General features: G+C 37.2%; 1 protein-coding gene and 1 long non-coding RNA gene across 3 annotated transcripts in view; one reads left to right on the forward strand and one right to left on the reverse strand.

Annotated features, from left to right (window-relative positions):
• Window positions 1–15,000, forward strand: part of LOC106874958 (FYVE, RhoGEF and PH domain-containing protein 2) — a 493,421-nt gene that overhangs the window by 236,909 nt on the left and 241,512 nt on the right. Inside the window, exon 1 of one of the 2 annotated variants that reach the window (XM_089352506.1) lies at window positions 14,101–14,197. The exons of the other annotated variant lie outside the window; for it this stretch is intronic. Within the exon in view, the coding sequence (XP_089208632.1) occupies window positions 14,185–14,197 (13 nt within the window). The 5' untranslated portion in view covers window positions 14,101–14,184. Of the gene's footprint in view, window positions 1–14,100; window positions 14,198–15,000 lie in introns of those variants that run through there. 2 annotated transcript variants of the gene reach the window in all.
• Window positions 3,780–15,000, reverse strand: part of LOC149135623 (uncharacterized) — an 11,518-nt gene continuing 297 nt past the window's right edge. The window contains exons 2-3 of the long non-coding RNA XR_016241927.1: window positions 11,817–11,943; window positions 3,780–4,761 (exon numbers count right to left, since the gene is read on the reverse strand). This is a non-coding gene — a long non-coding RNA (uncharacterized LOC149135623). The remainder of the gene's footprint in view (window positions 4,762–11,816; window positions 11,944–15,000) is intronic.

Raw genomic sequence — 15,000 nt, forward strand, 5'->3', positions numbered from 1 at the left:
AGCCAGATACTTGGAGCAGAGTGTACTTTGGTAAAGGTACCCAAAGTTCAAGAGGTGGTGTTAAAACCAGCCAACAGATCTAGTCTATGGCTGATGGGATATTTTTGGTATGGGATGCTGTCGTGGTGTTGGTGATAATGGCACTGGCCATTATCATCGTGGTAGAGATTGACTCTGTGGCATTCAAAAGTAAATGTAAATTTTATTTTCCTCCACTTGTAATATCTGGTAGGTTAATGATTTATGGAAGGCATGTGGCCTCGTGTTTAGGGATGTATGGTTCATGATTGTAAGATTGTGGGTTCAATTTCTGGATTGGACAGTACATTGTGTCCTTGAACAAGGCACTTCATTTCATGCTGCACCAGTCTATTCAGCTGTAAAGGAGTAAAGTGCTTCTCTCTCACTTTCTATGCTGTTATATCCTGAATATATATCCTGAATATCCACTTAATCAATGTACCTAGAGACCATCTGGGTCTACATATGACCGCATAGACACCTAAAACAATTACTAAAAGCATGGTACCTGTCAACCAAGCCATAATTGACTGTACTTTATGGACTTCAGTGATGAAGTTTGTGGTTCTTGGTGACAGTAGTTTTCGTGATGGTAGCAAGAATATTCTTTTACTTATTTCAGTCATTTGACTGTGGCCATGCTTGAGCACCACCGTAAAGGGTTTTTAGTCAAAGAAATTGACCCCAGGACTTACTCTTTGTAAGCCTAGTACTTATTCTATTGGTCTCTTTTGTTGAACCACTAAGTTACAGGGACGTAAACACACTAGCATTGGTTATCAAGTGATAGCAGGAAGACAAACACAGACATGCACACACATAATCATTTACATGTATATTTATATACAACAGGCTTCTTTCAGTTTCCACCTACCAAATCACTCACAAGGCTTTGGTCAGCCTGAGGCTATAGCAGAAGGCACTTGCCCATGGTGCCATGCTGTGGGACTAAATCAGAACCATGTGGTTGGGAAGCAAGCTTCTTAATCATTTCAAATTTTGGCACAGGGCCGGTAAATTTGGGTGTTATTTGAGTGTTATAGGCTAATTTGATCAACCCCTAGGGCTCAACTGGTTCTTATTTTATTGACTCCAAAAGGATGAAAGGCAAAGTCAACCTTGGCAGAATGTGAACTCTGATCATAAAGAAGGACAAAATGCTGCTAAGCATTTTGTCTAACTCTTCTGCCAGCTCACCATCTTATAAAATGATAATAATACTATTGATTACTGTTATTTAGCTCCAAATCAATTGTAATCCTGAAGATCTTTCATCAGACATCCCAGTCATAACCATCTCATCTTTCAGTAATATTAGAGACTACTATATTGCCTAATCTGTAATTACCCTTTTGTTTTTGTTTTTTAAAGATGGCAAAGTATGATTTGTGGGATATTTAACTGCTATTTCTCACAGGTCACTGGACTACATAGAGATTCAGTAGTTGTCTTGAATAGTAAGGGTGGTTATAGATAGTAATGAAGTAGAAATGACTATAGAAATGATAATAGAGGTACTAATAGTATAGTAACAGCAGTTGTTATGGCTGTAAGGGTGATAGTGGAATAAGAGTGAAAGCAGTAGAGAGGGTGGTAGTGATTGTAGGGCTGATCTGTGTGTGTGTGTATGTGTGTGTGTATGTATCTATGTGCATATGTATATATTTAGATATAAATATTTTTCAATGAATGTGTATATGTATGTGTGTATGCATGTGTACATATGGATGTCTATGTGCATTTGTATATATATATGTGTATGTATATGTATGTGTCTCTGTGCATATATATATGTGTGTATGTGTCTGTGTATATATATATATGTATGTAAGTATGTATACTTGTGTATGCATGTGTATATGTGAATGTGCATGCATGTGTATATATGCGTGTGTATGTATGTGCGTGTATGCATATTCATATTTGGATGTGTGTATATATATGTGTATGTGTGTGTATATAAATATGAGTGCATATACACATTTATGTGTGTGTGTATATATATATATATATATACATGTATCTCTGTGTGTATATGTATGTATGCATGTGTGTATATGCACATGAGCATACACACACACACACCCACACATATAATCTATATGTGTAGAGTGATAAAAAAGGTGAGAAGAGAGATAGTATATGTGAATATTGCTGTTCTGTATACATAAGTAGATCTATACATTTGAACATATAAATCATCCATGTGTCGTAGCTTATGGGATTTAATCTGAGACTATTGAACAAGACAACTGTTTAAGATACTGGCATGGAATGTGCCAAAGGAAGTGGAAGTTAATCAACAAGATTGTGTGATATTAGTTATAGCAGCTACTGCAGCAGTAACAGCAGCAATAGAGAGGAACTGTGGTTGCAGTAGATGCAGTAATATGCAGTGAAAGTGAAAGTAAAAGATGAAGAGGAAGAAGCTGATACTGCTGTAACTGACAGAAACATTGTTTTTTTCTCTCTCTCTCTCTCTCTCTCTCTCTCTCTCTCTCTCTCTCTCTCTCTCTTTTTCTCTTTCTTAAACTACCTTCTTCCTTGTCGTCCGTCTTTCTCTTCCCACCTTTACTGCATGTGTAAACATTATCACACCCAGTCCTACGTGATAAACTATGAATATAGACAGTTTATTATTTGGGCCTTTGTGGCCAATAAAGGAAATTATCATCATCATCATTATCATCATCAGCATCTTTATTATTAATATTATTATAATTATTATTATTATTATTATTATTAATAATAATAATAATAATAATAATAATAAGTAAGGTGGTGAGCTGGCAGAATCGTTAGCACGCCGGGCGAAATGCTTAGCGGTATTTCGTCTGCCGCTACGTTCTGAGTTCAAATTCCGCCGAGGTCGACTTAGCCTTTCATCTTTTCAGGGTCGATTAAATAAGTACCAGTTACACACTGGGGTTGATGTAATCGACTTAATCCCTTTGTTTGTCTTTGTTTGTCCCGTCTATGTTTAGCCCTTTGTGGGCAATAAAGAAATAAGAATCATTAGCATGTCAGACAAAATGCTTAGTGGCACTTCATCTGTCTTTACATTCTGAGTTCATACTCTGCTGAGATTCACCTCACCTTTCATCCTTACAGGGTTGATAAAGCGAGGACCGGTTGAGCACTGGGGTTGATGTAATTGACCTAAGCCCTCCCCCAAACTTGCTGGCCTTGTGCCAAAATTTGAAATCATTATTATTATTACTTTTATTACTATTAATGCAGCAAAATGGCAGAATTGTTAGCATGTCAGACAAAATGCTTAGTGGCATTTTGTCTGTCTTTACATTCTGAGTTCAAATTCCTCTGAGGTCGACTTTGCCTTTCATCCTTTTGGGGTCAATAAAATAAGAATCAGTGGAACACTGGGATTTATATAATCGACTATTCTCCTCCCCTAAAATTTCAGGTTTTGTGCCTATAGTAGAAAGGATTATTATAAAATAAATACTAGTTGAACACTGGGGTCAGTGTAATCAACATATCCCCACCCCCAAAATGACTGCCCTTGTGGCAAATCATTATTATTATTACCATTATTATTATTATTATTATTATTATTATTATTATTATTATTAAGGTAGCAAAATGGCAGAATTGTTAGCATGTCAGAAAAAATGCTTAGTGGCATTTTATGTTCTGAGTTTAAATGCCACTGAGGTTGACTTTGTCTTTCACCCTTTCAGGGTTGATAAAATAAATACCAGTTGAATACTAGGGTCAATGTAATCAACTTACCCTACCCTCAAAATTGCTGGCCTGATGTCAGAATTTGAAACTATTATTGTTATGAATTCCAAGGTGTTGCATTGGGCAAGTTCTTTTTTTTGGGGTACAAGGTGTCCCAAAAGTCACTGATGGGTTTCAATATTTAATAACTTCCTTAACTTTACAAATAAATGCATGAAATTTTGATACAATATAAAGGACATAATGGAAATTAATATGCATAAGTCAAATTTTATAACACCACTACATCTCATATGGAAAATGACATTGCTTAAATAGCAGCCATTTTCAGCTTCACACACCTGTGTTCTTTCCAAAACTTGCACCATAACATCCTCAAGAGTTTCAGACTCCACTCCTCTGATTTCTCTATTGATGTTCTCCTTCAGTTGCAACAGGGTCTCCAGTTTGTTGATGTAAACCCTCTCTTTCAGGTATCTCCACAAGAAAAAAATCCAGGTTAGTCAAGTCTGGGGAACATGAAGGCCATTCAAAGTAGACCTCACACATTGTTCCAGCAAGATGGAGCAACTGCTCATACCACAAGAGAAACAATGCAGTTGCTACACCAGTGCTTTGGAGAGAGAATAATCTCCCACTATGGCAATGTCAACTGGCCTTCACATTCCCCAGATTTGTCTAACTCGGATCTTTTCTTATGAGGATATCCGAAGAGAGTGTTTACATCAACAAACCGGAGACCCTGGTGCAACTGAATGAGAACGTCAATAGAGAAATCAGAGGAGTGGAGTCTGAAACTCTTGAGGATGTTATGGTGCAAGTTTTGGAAAGAACACAGGTGTGTGAAGCTGAAAATGACTGCTATTTAAGCAATGTCTCCTCTCTTTATGTCACAAGTCTTCTCTCTTTATGTCTAATGTTGTTCAAAATTAAAAGGAATGGTTGATACAACTTGTCACCAGTGTCATACTGTAGGATATTCCATCTGATGCTTTCATCAATTCACAGCCCTGGATTCATACTTTATTTATCAATCTGAAATGATAAAATGTAAAATTGACCCTGGCAGAATTTGAACTCCAAGTGTAGTGAGTTGGAACATATACTGTAAGGCATTGTCTTTGATGTTCTTGGATGATATGGTTGGTGGAAGTTCCACTTCAGCAATATAAAGGGAACTAATAGTGGCTAAAAGCAATGACATTCTTGGAAAAACTCTGGGCATCGAAGGGGACAAACTAGCTGGTTTGTTCTGGAGGACTTTTCGGTTGAGGACTACTATGGATAACTTCCAGAAATCCTTGGTCTTCAGTGCTACTGAGGGGCACTACCAGTTCACAATAACCTCTGCAGGCAAGGAAGTGACATCAAGTCGGATTGTCTGAGGTGCATGCAGAGCTTTGAAACCATGATGTACACACTTACGCAGTGTCCAAACATTGCTGATTTGTGCAACTTGTGGAATAATATTGAACAGCTGTTATCACATGTAGGGCCTTGCTCTCTCTATTGGTTACCCACTACATTGATCTCCACCAATGGTCAGTCCTTGCAGCTGACCACGAGGCTTAGATTCTCACTGTTATTGGACGATGGTGTCCTTTGAAGACACCTGAACTATCCTTGCAGACAAGAGAAAAAAGGAGGAAAAACAAGAACACTGACCAGCCCCACTTCCCATGTTTGCCCAGAATTAGACTTGTCAGACATCAGCAAACCTGTAACAGACATGGACATTCTCCTCTGTAAATCTTTGCTCATGAAGCCCAACCAAGATATATACACACACACACACACACACACACACACACACACACACACACACACACACACACACACACCCACACACACATTTGTTTATTTAGACCAGTGGTTCTCAACCATTTTTTACCCAAGGACCTCTTTGATTCCTATCTTACTCTGATAGACGTTCATGACCATTCAATGTTTAAAAAATCCTATTTTCATAATTAAACATTATTTTGAATTCTTTTATTCTTCTACTTGTTTCAGTCATTTGACTGTGGCCATGCTGGAGCACCACCTTTAGTCAAGCCAATCAACCCCAAGACTTATTCTTTGTATGCCTAGTACTTATTCTAATGGTCTGTTTTGCCAAACCACTAAGTTACGGGGATGTAAACACTCTAGCATCGGTTGTCAAGCGATGTTGGGTAGGGAGTGGGGGACAAACAGAGAGAGACACAAACATATACATGCACATACATACATTTATACATACATACATACATACATACATACATATATATATATATATATATATATATATATATATATATATATATATATATATATACACGACGGGCTTCTATCAGTTTCCATCTACCAAATCCACTCACAAGTCTTTGGTTGGCCCGAAGCTATAGTAGAAGACACTTGCCCAAGGTGCTACGCAATGGGACTAAACCCAGAACCATGTGGTTGGTAAGCAAGCTGCTTACTACACAGCCACCCACAAATATTTTGTGTACTGTAGATGCATAACCAATTTATTGCACATAAGTTTTAAAAATAAAACCTATATGGTTCCCTAAGGGCTATATGGACCCTGGTTAAGAACCATTTATTTAGCTGATGGCACTTACATGACTAAAAGTACTGAGCTGGCAGAATTGGTTGCATACCGGGCAGAATGCTTAGTGGCATTTCATCCGTCCTTAGATTCTAAGTTCAAATTCTGCCAAGGTTGACTTTGTCTTTCATCCTTTTTGGGTCAATAAATTAAGTACCAGTCAAGTATTGGGGTCGATGTGATTGACCATCCACTTCCCCTCAAATTCTAGGCCTTGTGCCTATAGCAGAAAGGAATACTTTCAAAACTTTTGTGAGTGGCCTACAAATTATATAGGTATGTGTGCACTATAAGGTGTAGTGTAATTCTGGTCCTTAATTTCCATTTCCTTAATTTTGACTTATGTAATTATGTTGCTGAAACAATTAAAAAGACGAAAAAAAAAAAACTAAATATTTGTCAATATGATCCTGGATCTTGGACAAACTAGTTTGGATGGTCATGGATAGAATGTCGTTGGTTATAGGTTTATTTGATCAGACTTGTCCTGGGGCTGGACAACAAAAGTAACAAGTAGTCTGGTATTAAATTTCAATTTATCTTTCCAACTGTTATTTTGAAAAAGTGAAAAGTAAAAAAATAAATAAATAAAAGATGTAAAGAAAAACTTCCATGTCAACAATTTCCCATTAGTTTATGCTGAGAAATGTCTCCGGGTCATGTTTGTGAATATCATCATCATCAATAACTGCAATAACTAATTCTTGACTGTTTTTTTTTTTTTTTTTTTTCTTATTTTCCATGGCATTAATGAAACTGAAAGTCCATTGAAGTGAGAAAATTCAGTGACCAGAACTAATCTTAGATTCTGTTAAAAAGCCATGGATATTACAAAAGATTCATTCCCTTCATTTATGTCTGATTTTCCCGTCTTCTTTCGTTCTTTTTTCCTTTCTTTCTTTTGTTTTGTTTAGATCAACTTGGTGTTTGCTAATATTGGAACATTTTGTACCAATGAGTAGTAGTGGCAGTAGTTGTAGTAAAGGGGGGAGTAAACTTGTGGAAGGCAGTTTCTATTTTTTTCTTTTATTCATAGGCGAAGGCATGGCTGTGTGGCTAAGAAGCTTGCTTCCCAACCATGTGGTCTTGGGTTCAGTCCCACTGAGCTGTAACTTGGGCAAGTGTTTTAGATAATGGCCCTGCATTGACTAATGCCTTGTGAGTGGATTTGGTGGACAGAAACTGAAAGAAGTTGTGTGTGTGTGTGTGTGTGTGCATCTGCATGTGTGCACTTGTCTTTGTGTTGTGTTGGTTTATTTCTCAGTAACTTAGAAGTTCAACTAATGAGACCGATAAAAAAAATACCAGACTTTAAAAAAAGGAAATAGTAGGGTCAACTTGTTTGGCTAAAACTCTTGATGGCGGTGTCCCAGTAAAAGATAGAAGATTTAAAAACCCAAAATTATCAGGTAAGAACAATATTTTCAAGTAAAAATTATATTTTCATAAAAGAAGCAAACCCTTACCTTAATTGTATCTCATAAAAGTCCTAATTATTCTCCCCATACATTTCGTAATGGAAAAAATATTTTCGTCCCAAATAACTTTGTAGAGTTCTCAAAACTGCTCTTTTTTCTAATTTTTATCCACTTTCTCTCCTGCTTCCTCATCTGCCTCCTCTTCCTCCTACTCTTCATTATGATAAGGATTTATTAAGTTTAACACAAAGTGTCTATTTTCAGTGGAGTAGGGTATAGTCAGTTATATTGAAACTCCCACCCCTGTTCTTGACTACTATATATTTCGAAAAGATGTCAAGGTGTTTGTAAGAAACAGTGACCTCCACTCCATGTAAGTGGTACAACTAAATCGCACATGAAATTTTCATAAAACACTCCATTGTATCTACTATTTACTATCCAAGTAAAAATAATAATAATAATAAATATCAAGCACTGGCTTTCATGGCTTCTGATCTTAACTGACTGGAAGTGTTATCATGTATGTGTTTTGTCTTGATATAAAAGATGGGCTACAGCAAATATTCTGCTCAATACCACAGATTTGTCTGCCAGTTGCTTAACCTTAACCAGTTGAACATGTCCCTTAGTTGCTGACAACATGTGCATCTCTGATCATGAGCAGAAGAATTGGGGAAGCATCATAACCATGTGTTGAGAGGAATTCTTTGGGGTTTGAATAATTCACCTCTGGAATCATGGGAGTTTTATTCAACATCCTTAAGCAACCCTTATTCAGGGACCTTTTGAGCAGGATGGGCTACTTGATCAGAAGAAACTTCTAACAGGGCCCCACCTGCAAGGTCATGCACTATTTATCGTGATATGAAATGACTATGTCACACACACATGGTTGTGATGCATGTGCCTGGTGTATCCATATGAGACAGGTAGTCATAATGGATATATTGGATGAAATGCCTGAAATCATTTTGTCCAGCATGCTAACAATTCTGCCACCCTACCAAATAACAATAATAATTATTCTCTCTACTGCAAGCACAAGCCCTGAAATCTTGGGGATGGAAGCTAGTCAATTAGATTGGACCCTGTGCTCAACTGGTACTTATTTCGCTGACCCTGAAAGAATGTAGGGCAAAGTTGACCTTGATGGAATTTGAACTCAGAATGTAAAGATGGATGAACTGGCACCAATCATTTTGTCTGGTATGCTAATGATTCTGCCAGCTTGCCAACTTAATAACAATAATAATAATGGTTTCAAATTTTGGCACGAGGCCAGCAACTTTAGGGGAGGGGTAAGTTGATTACATTGCCCCAGTGTTCAACTGGTACTTAATCTCTTGACCCTGAAAAAATGAAAGGCAAAGTTGACCTTTGCAGAATTTGAACTCAGAACATACAGATGGACGAAATGCTGCTGCTGCTAATAATAGTAATAATAATAATAATAATCCTTTCTACTAAAGGCACAAGGCCTGAAATTTGGCAGGAGGAGATTAATCAATTATGTCGACCCAGTGTTTCACTGGTACTTAATTTATCAACCCTGAAAGGATGAAAGGCAAAGTCGACCTTGGCGGAATTTGAACTCAGAACATAGTGATCAGCAAAATACTGCTATGCACTTTATCCATTGTGCTAACAATTCAGCCAGTTTGCCACCTTAATGATAATAATAGGAACAACAATAATAATCTTTTCTACTCTAGGCGCAAGGCCCGCAATTTTGGGGGTGGGGCAGTTGATTAGATCGACCCCAGTACACAACTGGTACTTAATTTATTGACCCTGAAAGGATGAAAGGCAAAGTTGATCTCAGTGGAACTTGAACTCAGAACGTAAAGACAGCCGAAAGACTGCTAAGCATTTTGCCTGGCATGCTAACGTTTCTGCCAGCTCGCCACCTCAATAATAATAATAATAATGATGATGATGATGATGATGATGATGATGATGATGATAATAATAATAATAATCCTTTCTACTGGAGGCAGAAGGCCTCAAATTTGTTGGGTGGGGACTAGTTGATTGTATTGACCCCAGTGTTTCACTGGTATTTAATTTATCGACCCTGAAAGGATGAAAGGCAAAGCTGACCTCGGTGGAATTTGATCTCAGAACGTAGCAATGGGCAAAATACCGCTAAGCGTTTCATCCAGCATGCTAATGATTCTGCCAGCTCAATAATAACCACCTTAATAATAATAATAATAATAATAATAATAATAATAATAATAATAATAGTAATAATACTATAGGCACAAGGCCTAGAATTTGTGGGGACAGGGATAGTCGAGTACATCGATCCCAGTGATTCACTGGTGCTTAGTTTATCGATCTCAAAAGGATGAAGGGCAAAGTCGACCTCTGCGGAATTTGAACTCGGAACGTAGAGACAGAAGAAATGCTGCTAAGCATATACTCTTTACTCTTTACTCTTTTACTTGTTTCAGTCATTTGACTGCAGCCATGCTGGAGCACCGCCTTTAATTGAGCAAATCGACCCCGGGACTTATTTTTTGTAAGCCTAGTACTTATTCTATAGGTCTCTTTTGCCGAACCGCTAAGTGACGGGGACATAAACACACCAGCATCGGTTGTCAAGCAATGCTGGGGGGGGGGGACAAACACAGACACGCAAATACACACACACACATATATATATATATATATACATATGTACGACGGGCTTCTTTCAGTTTCCATCTACCAAATCCACTCACAAGGCTTTGGTCGGCCCGAGGCTATAGTAGAAGACACTTGCCCAAGGTGCCACGCAGTGGGGCTGAACCCGGGACCATGTGGTTGGTTAGCAAGCTACTTACCACACAGCCACTCCTGCGCCTATATAATAATAATAATAATAATAATAATAATAATAGTAATAATACTGCTACTAACAATGTTTTTAATTTAGACACTAAGCCAGCAGTTTTAAGGGAAAGGGATTAGTTGATTACATCGACCCCAGTATTTGGATGGTACTTTATTTTATGGACCCCTATAAGTAATCATCATCACAATCATAACTGTTATCATAATCACTATTATTAACATTATCACCACTACTGCATTCATCATCAGCATCACTCACTGTTTGTTACATAGTAATTATTATTATTATTATTAGTGATGGTAATGATGGTGTATGTATTTGTGGGGTGGGTGGGTGGACAGTGGACGGCATTGGCAGTAATGATGACAGTTCTGCTTATAATGACGATGAAGGTGGTGGTGGTTGCATTAGCAGGTGGTGGTGGTGGTTGCATTAGCAAGTGGTGGTGGTAACAGAGACAGTAAATATACCCTAGCTGACCCTGGACTGCTATGACCACCGGGCCAAAAAGTAACCTTCCAGCAGAACACTTAGTACAAACTGTGTGTATGGCAATCTGTATACACATGTGTGTGTGTGTGTGTGTGTGTCAGTTTGCTTTAATGACCAAATCTTTGTTGCGTCCCATAGCTTCCTTGTCAAAACAACATACAGGCTGTGTCCTGGTCGACAATGGTGGGAACAGAAGGGAGGCGGCGGCGGAGAGAAGGCGACAGGGAAGAGAAGTGGAAGAAGGAAGGATTAAAGTGTGCTGCTGTGTGTGTGTGTGTGTGTGTGTGTGTGTGCGCGCGCGCGCATGCATTATATATGGAAGATGTGTTTGGGATATTTTATAGGGTGGTGATGAAATCGGGTGGGATAGAGTGGAAATAGCGGAGTGGGGTGGGGTGGGGGGTCCTGGTTGGAGGGTGGTGGTAGTGGTAGATTTAAAAAATAAAAAGTAATGGGTCTATTTTAAGAAAAGAAGCACTACAGAATAGGGACTTGAATAATAACAATAACAACAACAACAACAACATTAGTAATAATGATAATAATAAATGCTTGCCTCGGTGGTTGAATGAAGGGGACAATACAAAGACAGATTATTTAAAGTGTGTATGTGAGAGGGATAGTGTTTTCATAAAAGTCAAACGAGGAAAATAATTTCTATAATAATAATAATTATTATTATTAGTATTTCATTTATTTACACCAGGGCTATGGATGTTGTGGGACATTACTATCTCGTGCCTACCTTTCTCCCTATTCAGTGACAGCAGTAGTAGTAGCAGCAGCGGCTCCTGTAGTTGTTATAAGCATCAACGTTAGGAGTAGCAGTAGTAGTAGTAGTAGTCAATGGACCGGCATCTACAAATGTATTCCTATGAATGAGAGATGGGGAATGAAGTTTAGACAGACAAATAGAAAGAGAGATAGATCGTCTGTTACAAGAAGACCTGTCAGTAGTAGCAGCAGCTGCAGTAATAGTGTAAACAAAAATATATATGTTGATAAAAAAAAAACAGCTACCCCACCCCACCAAGAAAAACAACATTGGACAGGCAGACACACATACATACATACATACACCATACAGATCAATTTGGTACACATGGCACATGTAAACACACACACTCTTATACATAGGTACATGCACACACATCACTTGAGATAGATAGATAGGCAGATAAGCAGGTAGCTAGCTAGATAGATAAAGGGAATAATCTGAGATGTGTATCGCATTGTTGCATGAAAAGATAGAGATGAATTGATAGATACAAGCATAGGCAGAATGGTTATGACACACCTAGATTACTTGATAGATTCATAGATAGATCAATTAATGCAGTCCATATATACATACGAACGCGCGCATACGCAATACATATTCTGACTTGTGAAAGAAACCATGTGAAGATAAAGTTGTTTGGTGTCCATATGGCTTTAATTACTGTGTCACAAGTGACCAGCACACACAATCTATACACATGCACAGGCATATACACACACATCACTGACCTGGGATTTCTTGATATCAATTCATTAAGGATTTTTGTGAACAACTGAGCAAGCTATAGCTGTTGATTTCTTCAGATTTTTTTAAAGGGGGCAATCCCATTTTTCTTCCAGTTTTCCCTTATTTTCCCATTTTGTTTTTTTCTATTTTAACTTTTGTTCATTACCTTTAGATTTTTGCTTTTTCGTTCTACTTTCTCTTTCTTTTTTCTTTTTTTTTCTCTTCATCTCATTTCTTGTCTTTCTCGCTTTCTTTTTCTTTGTTTCATTCTTTCTTGGCTCTTTCTTTCTCTTTCCTTGTCTCTTTCTCTCTCTCGCTTTCCTTGCCTCTTTCTCTCTTTCCTTGCCTCTTTCTTTCTCTCTTTCCTTGCCTCTTTCTTTCTCTCTTTCTCTCTTATCTTGCCTCTTTCTTTCTCTCTTTCCTTGTCTCTTCTTTTTCTTACCTCTTTCTTTCTTTCGTTGTCTCTTTTTCTCTCTTTCTCCCACCCCTTTCTCTCTTTTCTTACTTCTTTCTTCCTCTCTTTCCTTGTCTCTTTCCATCTTTCTTTTCCTTTGTTTCATTCTTTTTTGATTCTTTCTTTCTCTCTCCTTGTTTTTTTCTCTCTTTTTTGCCTCTTTCATTCTCTTTCCTTGTCTCTCTTTCCAGTTTTTTCTTTCTGTTCTTCCTTCCTTCCTTATTTGTCTCCTTTTCTCTATTCTACTCTCTATCTCTCTCTCTCTCTCTCTCTCTCTCATTCTCTATTTAATTCTGCTAATTACACATTTCACACACCTCTCTTTTTTTTACCTTTTCATCACCCCTCCTTTATACTTTCTTTTTCACTTTATTTCTTATTTCTTTCTTTCTCACTTTCCTTCTCTCTTTCTATCTTTTTGTTTTATTTCTTTCTTCTCTTTTTACCCCCCCCCCTCTCTTAACCCACTTCATTTCTTTGTTTTTATTTATCATTTATTTTCTACTCTATTTGCTTTCAACTACTTTATATCCTTCTTGGTTTGATTTTCCAAAGAAAGAAAAAGGAAGGGGGAGAAAAAAAATAGTAAATAAATAAAAAAGACAAAGAAAAATACAGAAGCATCCTCATCATCATCATAATCATCATTATATTTCCTGTGTTTCCTGGATTAAGGCTGTAAATGTGTTGAGAAAGAGATCCAGTTTGATGGATTAAACAAAAAAAGAAAAGAAAAGAAAACTACAAAAAAGATAGAAAGATACAAACAAAAGTAAAACACGCACACACAGACATACACATACAAACATAAACATACACACATTAATATACATATTTATATATATGCATGTATGCACACTTTATACCTAGAAGAAAATCATTCAAAATTCTGATTGACTAGCAAAAAAAAAAAAAGGAGTGCATACGCACACACAAACATGCACACACATACATTGATATGCATAAACACACATACATACACTAACACTCTTGTGCATTTCTCAGTCATGCACACGGAGACATACATACACTGATACACACGCACGTACGCACGCACAATTTATGCTCACACAATAGAACGAAGTCGGAAAGGAAAGGTACCACCAGGCTTGCAGAGTGGAGGAAAAGTGGTGTGTTGTCAGCCCGGCCAGAATGTGTATGTGGGGTAAGAGACATATTTTGTCCATTTCTTATATTGATATAGTTGTAACCTAATATGGCCAATCGACCACAGATGGACATATGTATGTAATGTATTGTATGCCGCCGTAGACGAATTGTAGTTGTAACATGTGACTGCCATTTGATGACCAGCTGTATGGTCTAAAAGAGAGAGGAAGGTGTTTATTGTGATAACATATGAGCAGAAATGAATGAAGGAAAGAAATTTATATACATTTTAGCTTATATATAATGTTTATTGAATTCAGTTGGGTTTCATACACACACACACACACACACACAAATATGTCAACTTGTATATGTGCTCCGACACATAGTTGCACATCTATACATACATGCATATATATATATATATATATATATATATATATATATATATATATCAATGCATGTATATTCACATACATATACACATATCTGTATATGCATATATATATATATATACATACATATATATATGTATATTTATATACACACATACACACACATTAGAATGTGTGCATTTGTATATCTGTTTACATATGCATCTGTATTTCTGTGTATCACTGTATATTTAGAATCAATGCAATCGATGATCCTATTAATGTCTAAGTATATGTTCCCCTAGAAAATAGGGACCAGTCACATGATGAATGGCACAGCTTGCTTCTTAAAATTCTGGCAACAGTTCAAAGCGAGATTTTTACAAAGGTGTTACAGGTTAACATTCGCCTATTCTACTGAATGTGTGAAATTCTCCATTCTTTCCATTTTCTTTATTAAGTATATATGTGTCTGTATGTGTGT

This window comes from Octopus bimaculoides, chromosome 5, assembly GCF_046866305.1.
Source record: "Octopus bimaculoides isolate indiv1 chromosome 5, ASM4686630v1, whole genome shotgun sequence".
Classification (NCBI taxonomy): Eukaryota; Metazoa; Mollusca; class Cephalopoda; order Octopoda; family Octopodidae; genus Octopus; species Octopus bimaculoides.